Source organism: Elgaria multicarinata, chromosome 2, assembly GCF_023053635.1.
Source record: "Elgaria multicarinata webbii isolate HBS135686 ecotype San Diego chromosome 2, rElgMul1.1.pri, whole genome shotgun sequence".
Classification (NCBI taxonomy): Eukaryota; Metazoa; Chordata; class Lepidosauria; order Squamata; family Anguidae; genus Elgaria; species Elgaria multicarinata.
In genome coordinates, this window is record NC_086172.1 from 156,090,893 (window position 1) to 156,108,691 (window position 17,799).

Consider the following 17,799-nt stretch of genomic DNA (forward strand, 5'->3'; position numbering starts at 1 on the left):
CATTTATTCCCATATAAGTGTGCATAGGATTGCAGCACCTAAACCACTCCCTTTTATTAAAAATGGTACACAAATATATTTAAGGATGTCGTCATATTATTTTTCCCATATACTGCTTTGAAAATTACGTGAAAATAAATGATCTATATATAAAGAAAAAGTGTACTAGATGACTGTAAAGATCTCTTTCTTCAGTTATATGTGGTTGTTCTTTAAAGATAAATATGTTGTAAGGAAAAGAAGTTTCCCATCTCCATACAGATTGAGTATACTGCATTAGTTGGTTTGATTCGTATTAACAGCATGGTCAGGAAGACAAAAAACAACAACAAGCAAAACATTAATTAAGGAACTAGAAGACAAAGTAATTTATTGAAAAAACAATATATATGTTAAAACATTCCATGGAAGTTTCAAAGGATGCCTTTTTCATGGCATCATACATAGCTTAATTTATGGGGGAAATTCTGAAGGAAAATGCTGTGTAGCTTTTAAAAAACCTCAAGCGTGGAGATCTCATTTGGCTATTTTCATGAGAAGATACACTTTAGGCGAAAGGAAGTGATGACAAATCATCCTTTCCATAGTTCATTGCCAATTCAAAGTCTTTGAAGCTGATATGGCCATCTGAATCTTGATCAACTTCCCTATAACAGAAAAAAAGCTAGAATTAGTTTGTAATTAAGAGTATTTATGCATGGTATTCTACTTTTACCATTCCTTCTTATTATATAGAGTACTGATTATACTTGGTGAAGGCTGATACCCATTTGGCAAAAGTAGCAACAGCTGACTGCTTATGCTGCCCATTCTGTAGTAATCTAACATGAATTCATAACAGCGCCTGACATCCAACATCTCTTCCTCTCCTCCCTTTTTCATCTCAGTGCCACAGCCAAAGCTGCTCTAGAGGGTCCCCCAACCCTCTGGAGCAGATTTGGGGGGGGGGAGTGCACAAGGGATTGCAGAGGAAAGGAAGGATCCATTTCACCAATTCTGCTAGAGGATGGGCACAGCTGAATACAACCCAATGAATCTAGTATTACTAAGAGCGCACCATGTTGTGTACATTTTCCAATCACCTTTTAATGAACGTGTGACTTGTTCTCAGAACAGTATATGTGAAATCCGTAACTTTTCCCATATAGCTCAAGTTAATTTTGTACAAGCATCTAAAAGCACTTGACAAACAGCTATGCACCTGAAAGTAAGATGTAGGTAGTCCACAGAAACAGCTTTGTTTGATCAATCATCTTAAATTCTCAAAACTCAATGGTGCCATCTGGCTCTCAAAACACACAGGAATGGAGCCCTGGCAGAAATTAAAGGGCAGGTAGGTGATGCATTGAAATTGCATAGGACAGTAATGGTACCCCATTGAAACGTGAAGTTACACGTCTCCTCCCTACTGCAATTTTTAATTGTTGTGAAGTAATGGGGCCAGACCATCCTAGAAAAGCTAAAGTGGGTCAGTAGGGGTGCGGGATGACAAGTGATATCATTTCCGTGTTCTACCTCCTTTGGCATACTATGATACGCTGTGAGCGGAAAAGCAACATTGCTGTCAGCCTCTCGCTCTCAAGTATGTTCCTTTGGGGTACTATCACAGGGGAGCTCATCATTAGGAGCCGCGGAATAGAAAGGCAGCCTCTAGTTCCCTCATCAGTTTTCAGTCCATGGATCAGAATTGGCCATCTAGGAGATATTACTCTGCAGCGTTCCCAAAGGGGGACTATTGTGTCTAATTGAACAGAGTATTTTAATTTATCAAATTCCCCAGGATAATACTAAACAGAATGTTTGTCCTTTACCTGAGTAAAACAATACTAATGAGAAGTCCAGACACTTTCTCTAAAACATTCCAGCACAATAATAACGAAACCAAACAGCACTATTCCAGTGATAGACAGTTGTTAACTCTTTCATGTTGGGGGAAGGGGGAACTTAATGAGAACCTTTTCAATCCTGTTCATGGCATTTTGTTTCCCCTATCTGCTGTTGCTCCAGAGATTTGTCCCCTCCATCCCCAGAATATATAAGGCCTATTATGGATATGTTGCATTATTGAGGCCAAACTACTTAGAATGATCATAGCTCAGGGGTAGGCAACTGTTTTGTGTCCACAGGCACATTTGACAATTTTTTTCAGGGCCATGGGCACAATTTACATGGGGGGGGGCATATGGACATTATTCCCCCTTCCAAAATTCTCACTTTTCTTGCCTCCCTCCCTTCTCACTGCCCCCCACTTCTGCCTCCTGCTGCACTCATCTCAGTAGCTAAAAACAAATGTGTCTCTCGATCTGCTGGGTTCCTAGCTGCTGAGCATGGTGAGAAGAAGAGGTGGCAGCAGAAGCAGCAGTGGGGGTGAATGGGGGGGGCAACAGAGGTCTGGCAGGTACCCTTGGGAATCCTCATGAGCACCATGTGCCAACCCCTGTCCTAGCCTATCAGGAATCATATAATCTATAACTATTCATGAGGACATCGTTGAGGACAAACAAAGCCTATCCAGGAAGTATTGCTCTTAATAGGTGAAAATCTTTGTCCCCTTTTAAGTATTTCCTGAAAAATGCCAAGGGGGGTGATGAAAATGTTTGCAAAAATTAGCCCTCTCCCTTCCAGTCAGCTAATGTCCTTTTCCATGATTATAAGTAGAAAGTGTGGAAAACGTGTATTTGATTTTTCAGAAACCTCGTAGTAGATGTAACATTGTGGTAAAGTTATATTGTGCCTGTTTTGGCATTATAGCACCCGTTTCCCAGAATGTTAGGGATGGAAGGGAATTTTAAAAGGTCAGTTAATCTATTTCCATTGCCCTTTTCCAAACAGAAGAGTAGGCTGATAAATGTGCAATCCTTTTCTCTCTCTCTCTTGCACAACGGGGGTATATATTTCTGCTAGCCATTATTACTACATCTTCAGCAATCTACCGATTATCCCTTCTGAGCTTTCTGCAGAGAATGAGGCGCTCATTCTCTGTGTAATGAACACAACAATGTCATGTGTTTAATTACAGACATCCAAATGATGGCTTGTCAGACTTTGGGATTACTAATGGTTTTCACTTCCCTGTGTGGTCTTAAAATAAGTGAAGCTAACTCCTGGGAAACTGAGACTGGTTCTCCAACGTGTCTTTAATCTGAGAGTTATTCTAGACTTCAAGCTCTAGAGAGGTGCACACAAAAAATGAATTAAGAATACAGCTTTAGATCAACGGTGACCTACAGTCAACGGGCCTTATAAAGTCTCCCCTTCCAATAATGACGCTTATTGTACAAAAAGTGGAGACATCAAATGTTAATGCTACTTGAAGCTCCTGTGGTGCTTTCATCCATTTTGGAGGCTTCTGTCAAAACCATTCAAGGCCTTCTTCCACCAATATATAAAATATAGCTCTTAAGCACCGCCATTTGTGGAGTATAGCATAGTGGCTAGACTGCGTTGGATTTAGACTGGGCTCTTTAAATTATTATTTTTAATTCAATTTTTTTTCCTGCAATCTTGAAGGGTAAAAACCCCCGAGTTCAAATCCATGCTCAGCCATGAAGCTCAGTGGATAACCTTGGGCCACACACAAACTCTTGCAGCCTAACCTACCTCTCAGGATTGTTGTGAGGATAAAATGGATGGTGAAGGAAGTCTTGTACCCTATGTAAAGTACCCCGTCGTGAACTCTTTGGAGCATGGACATGATTTTTAAGGGAGGGGCCAAAACTGAATGAGCGTTGAAGAATGACCCACTTTTAATTCTAGGCAACTCCAGCTAGAAGAAATAGGTAGCAGGCAATAGAAAAGATATTTCTCTACTTTAGACTCTGGAAAGTCAATGCTGGTTGGAGAAGACAATATTAGGCGATATGGGCAAAGAGCCTGACCCGGTATAATGCAACTCCCTGTATTCCTGGAAGGATCATAGCTCAGTTGCAGAGCAAATGCTTTGCATGGAAAAAAGTCCCAGTTCAGTCCCCAACATCTCCATAGGAAAGACTCCTGTCTGAAACCCTGGAGCAGAGGTGTCGAACCTCTTTCAGCCCAAGTGCCAAATTCAACTTCATAGAAGTTCTTGAGGGCTTCATTCCAGTGGTGGGCCCAAAAGCAAAAGTGGCAGGGCCAAGACACTACCACCACCATGAAGCATACTTGAGCTTATAGCTCTTACTGCCAGTAGCAAAGTCTTTGGAGGGTCATTTCAACCTTTGAGAATGAGAACAAAACTGTGAAAAAGCCAAGGAACCAGCAGATGACCCACGGTCAAGAGGAAGGGGGCATGGCGATCTGGGGCATCTTGGAGGGCTAGATTGGGACCCCAGATGAGCTACATTTGGCCTGGAGAGTCACTGCCAGTCAGTGTGGAGCTAGATGGACCAAAGTTATAATATGGCTGCTTCCTATCAATTGTTAAAACAAACAATATTGGCTTGCTGACATCCCTCTATCTGGGAAGTGAGAGCCCAGAAACAACAATCTCTGAATAAAATTTTCCTCTATCCCCATCTCTACTGATATAGACAAACCCTTCAATAACTCCATTATACTTATGTGCCAGTGAGTATCTCTTTCAAAGAGCAGAAAGGAAGAATCAGTTGCATTGCTCTCTGCTGAGCCTAACACCCATCTAAGTGCTAAAGAGCCAGTGTGGTGGAGTGACTAAAGTGTTGGACTGGCAGTCGGGAGATCCGGGTTCTAGTCCTCATAGGCCATGGAAACCCACTGGGTGACTTTGGGCCAGTCACAGACTCTCAGCCCAACCTACCTCACAGGGCTGTTGTTGTGAACATAAAATGGAGAGGATGCTTATGTATGCTGCCTTGGGTTCTTTGGAGGAAAAAGGCGGGGTATAAATGCAATAAATAACTAAATAAATGCAATTAATATCTTGTCCAAATCAAGCCAAGAGTCCTGTTTCCCAAAGCACTCTTCCATGATCCTTCCTGCTCACTTCGTTTAGTTCAAGATTTATGTTAAGGATAAAGTTTACTGTCATGTTTTATTTTCCATTCCTGCTTCCTTTTATAGAATTATAGAATAGTAGAGTTGGAAGGCCATCGAGTCCAAGCCCCTGCTCAATGCAGGAATCCACCTTAAAGCAGATTAGAATCCTTTCACATTTCTAATCTGTTAAAAGAGAAAACTGTTTGGAGCCGTGGTTTTCCTTTGTTTTATGCTGTTCAACACCCATTGCAATACAATTATTCTGCATTGAAAGAAACTGTTTGGGGCTGCTGTTAAGCAAATGACCACAACAAAAGACCATCCACATGATTATCTAAACTCTCAAGATTTCTAATCATTTTCTCTGATCTGTTGGGTAAGCGTTGTGTGTTGGAAAAATGAAAAAGAGCTCCAATCCATGAATAATGCTTGGCAGACATTGGAATCTAAAAAGATTATAATGACATATAATTCCAGAGCAGAAACACTGCATGCTCTTCAACTATACTGGCAATTAGGTGGCTCAGTTTTTGTGCTGTAACAATTGAGATGTGCAAAGGATGGTGGGAATGTGTATGCAAAAATAGTCCACCCCACCCACCCCAAAGGCTGCAGCTTAGTGGATGGGAGAGTACTAGCCCCACCTTCCCTTCTCAATAGGCCTTGCTCCACTTTCCTTTCCCTTGCCCTCTCTTGAAATCCTTGGCTCTATCCACCTCCTCTTCCAAAGAGTTATCCCAACTACCTTGTTCCTCTTCTACTGATAGCCCATCCCTGTAGTCGTGTTGGCAAGATAACCATCATATGATGCAAATGTGTCTGGTACTGAAGCCTAGAAACAGGTACATCCTTGCATAGTAACGAGTGTCTTGTTTTACTTTTTGCTTGTCCCAGACCTTAGAGAATGTCACTCAGTCCCCACCTTCATTCCTGACCACCCCCCTTTTTAGACCTGTTAAGTCTTTGTTCCTTTCTTTAGTGTGAGGAGTATTGGTTGCTAATCATGCAAATAGGTCTGAGATGCTAAGCATACAAATTAGTCTGAGGGGAGAAAGTAGACTGGGGTAAAGGCTGCTGCCATCACAATGGTACTGATGCCTTCCTATATCAGTGAAATTCTCTATCATTGTACTGAGTTCTAGGAGGAAGTCTTTCTTAATAGTACCACTTTTGCCCATGCTAAGAAAGCTGTTCAGGAGATGGAGAAAGTTACAGCTAGACTAGCAAAGGAAGGAAGGAAGGAAGGTGGCAAGGGTAATACTGGTGAGGTAAGGGATATCACAGAAAGTAGTTTGAATTCCAAGCTCAGGATTATGGAAATCTCAAGTAAAGCAGTGTTTCAGTTAGTGACTGGGGAAATAGTACTGGACAAACAAACGTTTAATTAATTTTTTTTATGATTGGCAAGTATTGGAAAGTTATGAAACAATGCATCTCTTTTAACAAATTTAAAAGGACATTGCTGTTGCAGGACAGCTCAACCACCATACTGACTGAACACTTCATGCAAAGCGTTCGTGCTGGGAATGAAATGACCCACCAATTGAAGGTTCAAGGATGGCAGCTTCTAATGCTTGTTCCTTTGTTGATGAGCTTCCTGCAGTGGTCTGCAGTTTAGCTAGCAACATGTGTATTAATATCACTTCTTTAAAGACGTAGATGTTAAGAAAAACAGATAAATACTTAATAAATTTAGAAGAATCACAAAGAGGATTACTGTAGTTTTGTCAACTAAAATAGTACAAATCTGATAGGATTACTTGCAGTCAAAATCCCCAGTTTGAGTGATGGAACCCTTAAGGAAGCATTTAAGTTGTCATAATATCATCAAGATCCCACTGAAATGGAGTCTGGAGTGCTCTCCAGTTTTTTAGATGATGGGATTAAATCACAAGCTAGTTTAAAACGATGGCATTAAATACCCAAGGCAACGAATGTGTGGCGTTGTAAAATATATATGAAAGGATTCAAAGGCTGAGCAGGAGTAGCACCTTCTTAATTGATGCTGGGTTCTTTTTCTTTTCTTTTACAATAGCAGTACGCAAACAATGCATTCCAGGAAACTGAACATTTGAATACTTCTGGGTAATAAATGAAAAGGAGGAAACAAGGAAAGCCAAAGTTTGTTCCCACTGAAACTGAAACTTAGAGCCAATTCCATGCATTACTTAAAATGTGCATCCAATATGACATTTTACATGTACACCTGAAAACACATGTGCAAATGGATCTCATTTTTAACCCCATGTCATGAGGGTTAAAAAAAAACCCAACACATGTACACACAGCAGAATAATGCTTCGTCTGTGAAGTGGCTCTAAAAGATATTAACCATTCAAGATTTTAATCATTCAAGATGGTTCCCCTCCCCCCGCTTTTTTACATCCTTCAAAATGATTCCATGTTAGATTTTTTAGAGTACAGCATTGATCTGGGTATTTGAAAAAATGTATTCTTTATCCTCTTTTATTACATCCTCTTCACATGTGGCCATCAGTGTGATTTGTTGGCTCAAATCACAGAAATCTCCCAAATTTACATTATATCCATCTGTAAGGCTGGTGAGTTTTGTAACATTCGTAATCATATATAACTAATTTCAGAAGCGATTGACTTTACTTTTGTGTGCAACAGCAACACTTCGGCTAGAATTCAAGGGTCCTGTGCATATCAGGTGCCACAGAGCTTGAACCAAGAGCCCTGCAGATCAGCACTGCATTTCTCTTCCCAGTGACAGCTTGTACTATTGATCCCAGCGCTGCTGGATAAGGAATGTAGTACCTGAATTGATGAAGCTGGACTTGGGAGCTACCTACAATTTGATTCATGTCTGAGAAGGGGAAGGCTCATTCTGAGCTTTATCTGATTTGCAGTGGCTCCCAAGGATTCCAGACAGGAGTCCCCGAGCCCCACCTGGATATGCAAGCACTGAACGTTGGACCTTTTGCTTACCATGTTTGCACTCTGTCATGAACTATGGCCCTTGTGGCTCACCGTGGCATCAAAGCAGATCAGCCAAGGACCTATATTACACTTGAGAGTAAGACAGCCACTTATTACTAGGACTGATTAGGACTGCAAGCTCTTTGTCATTGGCTCAGATGTTCTGAACTAAGAGAGAGGCTTACAAACTGATTGCTATGGAGCTGTTGGAAAACCTTTGGATTCTGAACGTAAAGGTCTGTGGGCAGCTGGGCAATATTAAGCAGGAAGGAACATATTAACATGCTGGAGTTTCAAATGACATCTCACATGTACTGAACAGTCCTGGAGACTTTAGCAAATGAGACACACTTGCCACATATAAGAGGATTGTTACAGGCTGTGCTGCTACCGTTATGAGGGGGAATTGTCACAGCTATCAAACAACTGAAGATTTGGTTCTGCCATCAGTAAATTGATTTTGCAGCACAAAGCAGTTTAAAGAGTGTACTCTTACTACAAAACAATTACTAAAGTAGGTAGGTGTGTGTGTATTTGTGTGCACGTGCTATACCAAGGAACTGGTGGCCCTCAAATGCCCATCAGCCCCTGCTAGCATGGACGGTGATAAAGGATTATGGGAATTGTAGTCCAACAACATCTGGAGGACTACAGAGTCTCCATCCCTAATACCTAGGATTGCTATTCCTGAGTAGTTATTTCAGTACAACCACTGGCAAAGAATTCCATAAGTAATGGCTTCTCATGATAGCTATATGGGTCCAATTCCTGTCTTATAAAAAACAAAAAACACCCTACCTTGAGTCTTATGTGAACCGCCCAGAGAGCTTCGGCTATGGGGCGGTATACAAACGCAATAAATAAATAAATAAATAAATAATTCGCATCCTACAGAACTCCGCTAACCTGGTAGTATTTGAAGTGAAAAGCTTATTATTCCATTCCTAAGTAAAGCAATTTCCCTACTTTTATATATATTGCAATTCAATTATTCTGAAAGAAACTTATTAACAAGTGTAAATAAAAAAAGCATGCAGCACATGGCCCTGTTAAACCGAAGTACACTTTAAGCACAAATATATCTAAGTAGAAAACTGTAAAGTGCTACAAAGAAGTACAAGTGCACTTCTTTCTCTTAATATTCAGTATTAAGAAAAAGAAGTGAGTGTTCCTTAAACACTGTGTGCGATACCTAAGTAGAGGTCAAGTCATTTCTCTATCAAATATATAATCACTGCAATAGAGCTATCTAGTGCCATCTTAAGCTGATTACGAGAAAAGAGAAATGGGACAGAAATGGTCATCATTTAATCCTCAGACATCAGCTACTGAAGAGCTTCTCACTCCACTGAGAAATCTTGTAGTATGTTATGCACCAGCTAGAACAAAAGCATACTGATGAGGAAAATTATGCTTCCAGCTACAATGACTTTCCACCGTAGCAGGGCCTTCCACAAAAGAGGCAATGAAGTGCACCGTGTTTATTTTAACAGATGGCATTGTGGGCACGGGGAGAGAAACACAGAGGAGATACATGTGTACAGTTTATGCCTCTCGACTGGATAACCAAAGTATGTTTCTGGCAGTAGCACAACAAACATCCTACAGATTTACAGAGGCGATCTGGACTACTTGCGACAAACATTTTCACAACTTATTTCCAGCACAACATTCCCAAATTAACAGAGATCAGCAATGTCCAAAAATGTGTATTAAAATGTTTCAATATTAGAAGGCAAATTATAAACATAATGTGTAAGAAAGGCCGAGCTTACCAAGATTCAGTCATCTGCTTATTGATCAGCCATATCCCAACTCACATATGTAGAATATGAGCTATTAAAGATGTTAATGTTAATAAAATGGGGCAGAAGCTCTCACCTGATTGTTGGATTTATTCATTTAAATTTCAGCAATATTTAATATTGATTAAAAATATAAATGCTAGGTTTTAAAATGGAGAGATTTGTCTTTTTATACAAAATGTAGTCCAGTTGCAAAAGACACTGCTCTTCTAAAATTTGAAGGATGCTTCTCTGCATGTTGGTTGCATCGTGTTGGCCGCCCTGGGTGCCACAATGTTTATGAGGGCCCAGGGAAGGTTGGTGCTTAGGTAGATGCTGCCTGGAATTCCTGTACTGAGCCTCTCTGAGTCACAGTCCCAGGGTCCTCCAATTTCAGTGATTCATAGTAATTACTTCTCCTCTAGAAGTTCTGGCATCTCCTAAAGTAGTTGTACTAGTCAACGACCAAACACAGACAACAACGCTGCATTGGGTGGGACAGTACAACAAATTCAACATCTGTTGTTACAGTGGATCTTAGGATCAAGCTGTACAAGTATCTTTTATAAAAACAAAATGCCACTACTTAGAGTATTTTGTATCACTAGCAAAACCCAGCATTTAGGAGGTCAAGATAGTGTTAGACCTAAAATGGATCATTTAAAAAAAAAAAATGCTTTCCTAGTGCATGCTATTTCCCCCAATCCTTATTGATTGGATTCACCCATCTGTTTAAATATAAAACAACGCATAACGGTTTCATACAGCTAGATTATATAGATTGCTACCATAGCTGCCTTAGTAAGAACAGATGGAGCAACAGAACATTATATTCAGCATATGCAGTTGCACAAAATCGGCAGCTTTTAAAAACAGTGACATGCTCTAATGTTTATTAAAGGAAAATTGTGCCAAGCAGCTACAAACCAGAAAATTGATAGAAATTGCACTACATTAATCTACACTTCCAGCATCTGCTTGAACTATTGATTAAAATCTGCGATTAGATTCCCAATGCTGCATTAATAAGTATAGAAAAAACAAACATTTAGGCATGTTTTACTAGATACAAAAAAGGGAGAACTACTCAAGCACTTTTAAGTTCCCTTAATTTCAATGAATGGTTAGGGATGCGCTTATCTCTCTCCCATTGAAATCAATGGGACTTAAAAGTGGGTTTGTAGTTTGGTCCAGGTTTATCCCCAAACCCTAGGAGCGAGATCTATCCTCTCTCCCAGCATGCAAGGGAAAAAAGCATTTCTGTTAATGGACTAGAGAAGGGGCAAAAATTCCATCGGCTGGCACCTTTATACCTTATGGGGTGCAGCTCTCAAGGGCCCCCAGAACTTGGCAGGAGGCTTTTGGGGGATGATTGCTTGAAGGGAGGGAGCTTCAAAGCTCCCATGTACAGCGGAGCAGCTGTTTATACCAGTCTGGGTACTAGCAAGGGAATTAATTTTTTTAGTGTAATAATCCTCTACAACTTAGTTCTCTATTGGTGAGGTCATTGAATGGACCATTTTTGCATGATGAAGTGCTTGGGTGAAAACACCTGAAAGACAGATTTCCTTCGCCCACACTGGTGGCATCTGCCAGCATGTGTAATCTCTTTTGACTCTGCTCCCTAAATAAAGAAAGGCAAGCTCTGTACCATTTGTTGTGGGCGTGTTCATGTATCATTATGGGAAATTGATAAAATGAAGGCAAACACTTTGGTGAAAAGAGTGTCCTGCCATTTAATGCAAGCTTAGAAATGTTTGCAAATATTTCTGATTAACTTCTTTTCAAGCTCCTTTGCAAACAGAGCAGTGCACGCAATGTCAGGACTACCAAGACATTCAAATCACTCACTCACTGCCAAGCAAAATTTGTTTGTCGTCTGTGCAGATCCCTGTTATTAAGACGTTGTTTAAAAAAGGGGGTGGGGAAACAAATATGACACCAGGTCAAGGGCAGATGGTAGACTTCAGAATAATGTTTCCCCCCTGCTATGCTCACATTTAAAAGCAAATATGGTGGTATATGATCTTTCAACAAGTTGCAGATCACAAAGATTTTGATCACACAAAAGGGTTATCACTGCTGCTGTGATATAACTAAGCCCTGCAAAATTGGAACTGGATTGGATACAGAGCTTAATCCATCCTCTGAGCTGAAATAGCTTTTCCTTTTCCTTTATCCTTCTAAGCCAACAATAATCTAGGGAAAGGAAAACAAAAGGGATTGTCATAATGGTCAAATCAGTGATCTATCAGGTCTAAGTATCTCTTCTCCAAAAGTGTTCAATAAGCAGATATGTCAGAGGAAGAAACAAGAAGCCTCATACTTGAAGAGACGGCTTTTGATAGAAGCTTTTTCCCAACTGCCATCACAGGATTGACATATATGCAAAATAATGTTTATCCCTTTAATGCTTTATATTCCCAAACATCGGTCTAATCCAACTCACATTTTGGATCTGCCAATATCTCTTGGCAACAAATTCAGTAAACTGGGCACTCTGTGTAAGAATTCCTTCTTCCCCTTAGGTAAAAACAAACAAATCCCACTTTCAACCATATTCAATTATATTTCTGTTTCTGTTTCATTTAACTTGCTTCCTCTCAATGACTTTTCCAATTAAACATAGCCAACATTTTCAATTCTCCTTAGTGTAACTCTTGCAGTTTCTACTACAGCATCTTTAAGAAAAGGGGCTTTTTAAGAGGGTGACCACACACCATAGAGGAACGTCTAAAAGTGTATTTTCCCTTTCTCTTTCCATTGTAATTTTGTCCCTTCACCATTGCTGAAGACAACTAACAAGAGTCTTTTACTCAGACATACAAAATGGCAGCCAACTATAAGGGAGCTTCGGGCAAATATTGGAAATGCAAGGAAGAAGGAACTTTTTGTCATCTCTGGTGGACTTGTAAAAAACCTAAGGCTTTCTGGACACAAATACATTCCTTAATTCAAAAAATATTAAAGACTAATATACAAATGAAACCAGAAGCCTTTCTATTGGGATTAATGGACAACCAACTGAAAGAGAAGGGGGGACTTTGTTTTTATTCATGACAATGGCAGCGAGACTACTATGCGCACACAAGTGGAAAAATGAAGCAATGCCAACAATGGAAGAATGCCTACTGAAGACATTGGAGTTGGCAGAGATCTGAATGGAAACCACTGATAGAATTTTTGCAAGAAACAGAGAAAAATGATGTATTTGTCTGTGGATTCAGTGTATGAGATATAATTAACTTAAAAGAAAGAAAAAAATTTGATTATTGTGTTAAATGTATCAAACAAGGAGAGACTATAATTCACATTTGTGATATGTAGAGAGCCGAAAATACAACTTAACCTTTATGTGTGTATTTTGTTTCTTTCCCCCTTTCTCCTTGGATGTAATGTCATTATGTAATGCTTTTAAGTAATGTATGTTTGCAAAACAATAAAAAATCATAATATAAAATGGCAGCCAACATGTATTCTACACTGACAACAGTAAACTTAAATGCAGATGGGTCTCTAAGGTTCACCATAGATAATGGCTCCCTAGGTTCTCAGGCTGATTTATTTAATATGGACTGCCTGAGCTCCTTTAAGGGAGTAATCCTATACATGTTTAGACAAAACAAAACATTCCCCAGCCGGTGATATTGGGACTTATAGGATCTTCTTTTTCCTGTCTAAACATGCATAGGATTGCGTCCGAAATAGCTTCCATTCCTACATTTCATCTACCATTTTGTTGTGTTAGGTGCCTATGGCATAGCTCCATATTTTAAAAGTAGAAAAAAATAACATGCTGATGGAGAATATTACCAGTACTAAAAACTTGCTTGGCTCCTGAATAGCTTCAGGTTGACCTTGACTCTGCACCCCTATTAGTATCTTATATTCCCTCAGAACGATATCCCATAAGAAAAGTTAGAGCTCTGTTTGGCACACATCAATGTGAACAAAATATATAATAGGAAGCAAACTATCTTCATGTGACAAAAGGAAATTGACTACTTGACCTAACATAACTTTTCTATCTCTAGATTTTATTATTCTATTACTTATAAATTTCCTTCTTAGAATTATATTTTCCTCAATGATTGAACATATTTTAAACTCCAAGACCAAACCCAGGTTTCATTTCAAACTGAGTAAATCTGTCGACAATGATAAAAGCAAAAAATAATGATAAATAAAAGCAGATAGCCTGGGAAAGAACATTTTCCGTGTAGAGATTGCATTCTTTAGAATGAGTAGCTACCTCAAAAGATAACCGTTCTGTTTCTTTTACGGAGGGGTCTTTCTGGTGTGTGCGACTTGTATATCTAACCAAGAGTATTATCAAACAATTAATGAAGAATACCTCCTCCATTAAAGAAGTGGTACATAGTCAAGTCCTAGAGTGCCACACAAGTATAAAGCTAAATGGATTACAGTTTGCCCTTGAAGTGTTCTTGTACAAAGAAAATGGAATAAAAGTCATGATTTGACTTTGTACTGAAAACTGCAGTACTTTCCAAGTGATTCCGCGCTCAAATTGTTTTCAGCAATAGGGTTCAGCCCCTGGAACGTGGGGTGGGGAAGAGAACGAGTGAAAACAAAACTCCCGTCACCAAATACGAGCCCAAACATGAAGGGCTTAATTCAGAGCTGGGGAATCTGTGGCCCTCCAGATGTCATTGGGCATCAACTCCCATCAGCAGCAGCCAGCATGGCCAATGGTCAAGGGATGATGGGAATTGTAGTCCAGCATCATCAGGGAACACAGCTTCCTCACCCCTGGCTTGAACGCAATATGTATGTTATAGGACCAGTATGATTGTTGTACCTGCAAAATGCAGTGGCATTTTGGTAACACTGGAGACATCACGTGGGAAGACCCATGCCAGTATTAGAGGCTAGATGGTGAAGAGTTGCTCATGTCTTCCCATGTAATCTTAGGCCATAGCTAGACCAGGCCTATATCCTGGGATCGTCCCTGTGCATCCAAATGACACACAGGGGATCCCAGGAGCAGGCAGGGACGACCCCTCCATTTGCCTGGGATAATCCTTAGGTCTAGCTAAGTCTCCCTTTCCTACATTAATGAAGCAGTGTGGGTCAGCAGCAACATCAATAATGAAAGATTGCTGCCTTATATTGACAACATAGTGTGTTTGGCTTTCCTGGAGACCGAAGTTCTGTGTGTTAAGAGGCAGCCAACAACACTGAACCAGATACCAATGGCACAAATGACACTAATAAGAAGGCTCAATCTGTCAATATTATTACAATGAGATGCAGAGAACTATAGAATCATGGGATTGAAAGGGACCTTAAAGTTCACCTAGTTCAACCCACTGCCTAGGAGGCAGACTTTTGGCAGGTAATACCCAAATTGTGAAAGGCTTTATTATTGTTCAAAGTCAGAACCCTGAATTGTATGATTCTTCAATACATACAGAAATATTATCATATATTTGATTGCACTTGTAACAGTGAAGCCTCATCACCAACAGCATGGGGGGAGGAGGAAGGGAAAGAGCGAGAGCCAGAAAGACATGGTACAGGAAAAAATGATAGATTTGATTACAGCCTATAGCCTGATCCTATACAGGCACACTTCCATTTAACCATGCGTAGGATCACAACTTTTGCCTCCCTCATGCTCTCCCTAGGAAGAGGAGGAACTTGCTTTGTGACCACTATTTGCCCCTCAACAGTTGCAGCTGCATTATCTTTGCAAAGCACTTCGTCATTTATTGCCGCAGCGGCTGCTGCTTTTTCTATGTCCTGTTCCTGCTGCTATTGCTGCATAGCTCAGATTCCCACCTTAGCAGCAAGCTATACAGTGAGTCAGTCAGGGATCAAGGTGTTTGCAAACAGCAGGGGAGCTGTCCAGCACAGGAGTCACTGGGAACAGAGCCACATAAATGTTGCATCAGCAATGGCAACACACCAACTGAGCCGCTTTAAACTTCCCGCAGGGCACCAGACCTTCCTTGAGTATTGTTAGGATCTTGATCTGGAGCATGCATTGAATCAGGTTTCCTCCTCACAAGTAGGCCTCATACTGCCAAACAGGCACTGCTTTGGTTCTGGGCTTTTGTTTGGGCAGGACCAGTCAGTATGTGTCAGGCCCCCAACAGGATGGTCTTGGGGGGTTGTTTCTATCTGTCGACATGAGCTGGCAATAGAGCTGCCCTCCTCCAAGCATGTTCTGGGCTGGTCCTGATGCATGACGGTTCTGGTGGTAACACACTATAGCAGAATCTACACTACTGCTTTAAAACGGTTTATTACAGTAGTGACAACTGTTGGGGCCCAGGACACACACCCTATACAGTTTTTAAACTGAATTCAAAATATCATCTCCTGCTTGGTGTAGATTTGGCCCATGACATGAAGTCGCAACTGTTGAGGGCCAGGTGCATGCCTGCATCAGGGACTTCTCCTATTTTCACCTTCTCCCAGAATGAGAGACAGGTAAAGCTCGCAATCCTATGTACATGCAAGTAACCCCCACTGAGCTCAAAGAAACTGGGACATAGCATTCGGCTGCAAGCTCTTTTGTGGGATGCACTAGAGCAGGAGAGAAGGCAAAGATCATGGGATGAGCGACAAAGATGAGGCCTCTAGTAAATCGTGAATGTAAGATTATTTTTGTAAATTCTACATGCTTTGTTTCTTTTCTCCCAACCCCCTCAAAGCAATGCACTTATAATTGCTTCCTTAAATAAAAAGCAGCCTTTTGTGAAGAAATGAGCAGACCTGAATATTAATTTAATGTTCCATCGCATTCTGAATAGTGCACTGAATATTGTGCTTCTCTGCAAAGTTATTCACAGTATTGTCCCAAAGACATTTGTTTGTATTAAAACCATAAATAAGTTTTGAGCTCGACGTTATTGTACCTTGCAGACAAAAGTACTGGATAAATACTTTTCTCTTATAGAAGGCTAGAGCAAAACTTCTCAAGAACATAACTGTTTAAGTGTCTTATTTACTCTTTAAGCACATTAACTTCTCAAGTTCCTAGAAAAATACAGAAGGATGCTTGTTAATAAAGGTAAATGATTGTACACAGTGGACATTCACTTTGCGTAGCATTAATTGAACGGAAGTGTTGATGAATAAGTGCCTTGATGAGAAATAAATGATGCTATCTGGGCCAGAATTATGATTCGAACAAGGCATGTGAAAGTTGAAAACAGATTTATGACATTGTTGAACAATTATTTCTGAGATGGAGCTAGAGTTAATATACTTCTGAATTATTTTGAAACTCACCAACAGCCCCCACCCACACCCACCTGCATCAGTATCAAAAGCAGTTTCCGTATTGGCAACTTCCACACCTGGCCCACAAACTGCTTTTTAAACATAGAAGTGTTTAAGCAGCAGCTCGGCAAATATCCACTAGCAGGGAACTCCTTAAAATAAACAACATTAAGGTCTATGTTGTAATTGTGTAAAATCTTTGTGTAATTTTTTTAAAAAAGTATCCAACAGTCTCCCTTAGTAAAACCTGAGAGCAGTCAAAGATCTTACTATTCATTTGCAGAAGAGAACACAACAGCTAGAAAAGTGTAAGCGGGGTTCAAAATGGAGCCCACATGCACTTTTTCAAGGATTTAATCTGTATAATCGCATGCAGTTCATCTCTCAATCATAATAAATTAACATTTCAGTTGAGGTGCTAACCTGGATATCTAAGTCTTACTAGTTTATATTACTGCTTCTTTTAACTGGTTTTCATTTTAAAATGGTTTAAATCAGTTATATATGAGTGTGTTGCAAGATTGTAAATGTTTTATAGGACTGTGTTTTATTAGAATGGGATTCCATAGCCTGATGTTATATATATATTTAATTCAAGCTGCTTTGGGAGTGTTTTTAACCTGCAGGCAACATAGGAATATAGAAAAGTTTAAAATAAATAAATCACATCCTAGAATAGTTCACTTTACTAGCCAGCTTTTTGCAAGAATGGATTCTCTGCAAGGCTTAGAATATTTAAGTACTTTTGTTTGTCATATCACTTAGAGATCAGATGTAATTACAGCAACCTGTACATTCTGAATGCTACAGGCCAGTAAACTGTGACCAACACACAACATTTTCTATGAAACACCTACAAATCTGCTCCCTCAATAAGAGTATATAT

The 17,799-nt window shown here is 40.0% G+C and overlaps 1 protein-coding gene across 1 annotated transcript in view; it reads right to left on the minus strand.

The window, feature by feature from the left end:
• Positions 1–344: 344 nt before the first annotated feature.
• EFCAB11 (EF-hand calcium binding domain 11) overlaps positions 345–17,799 on the minus strand; it is a 49,331-nt gene continuing 31,876 nt past the window's right edge. The window contains exon 6 of the mRNA XM_063117947.1: positions 345–647. Coding sequence (XP_062974017.1) covers positions 548–647 — 100 coding nt within the window. The 3' untranslated portion in view covers positions 345–547. The remainder of the gene's footprint in view (positions 648–17,799) is intronic.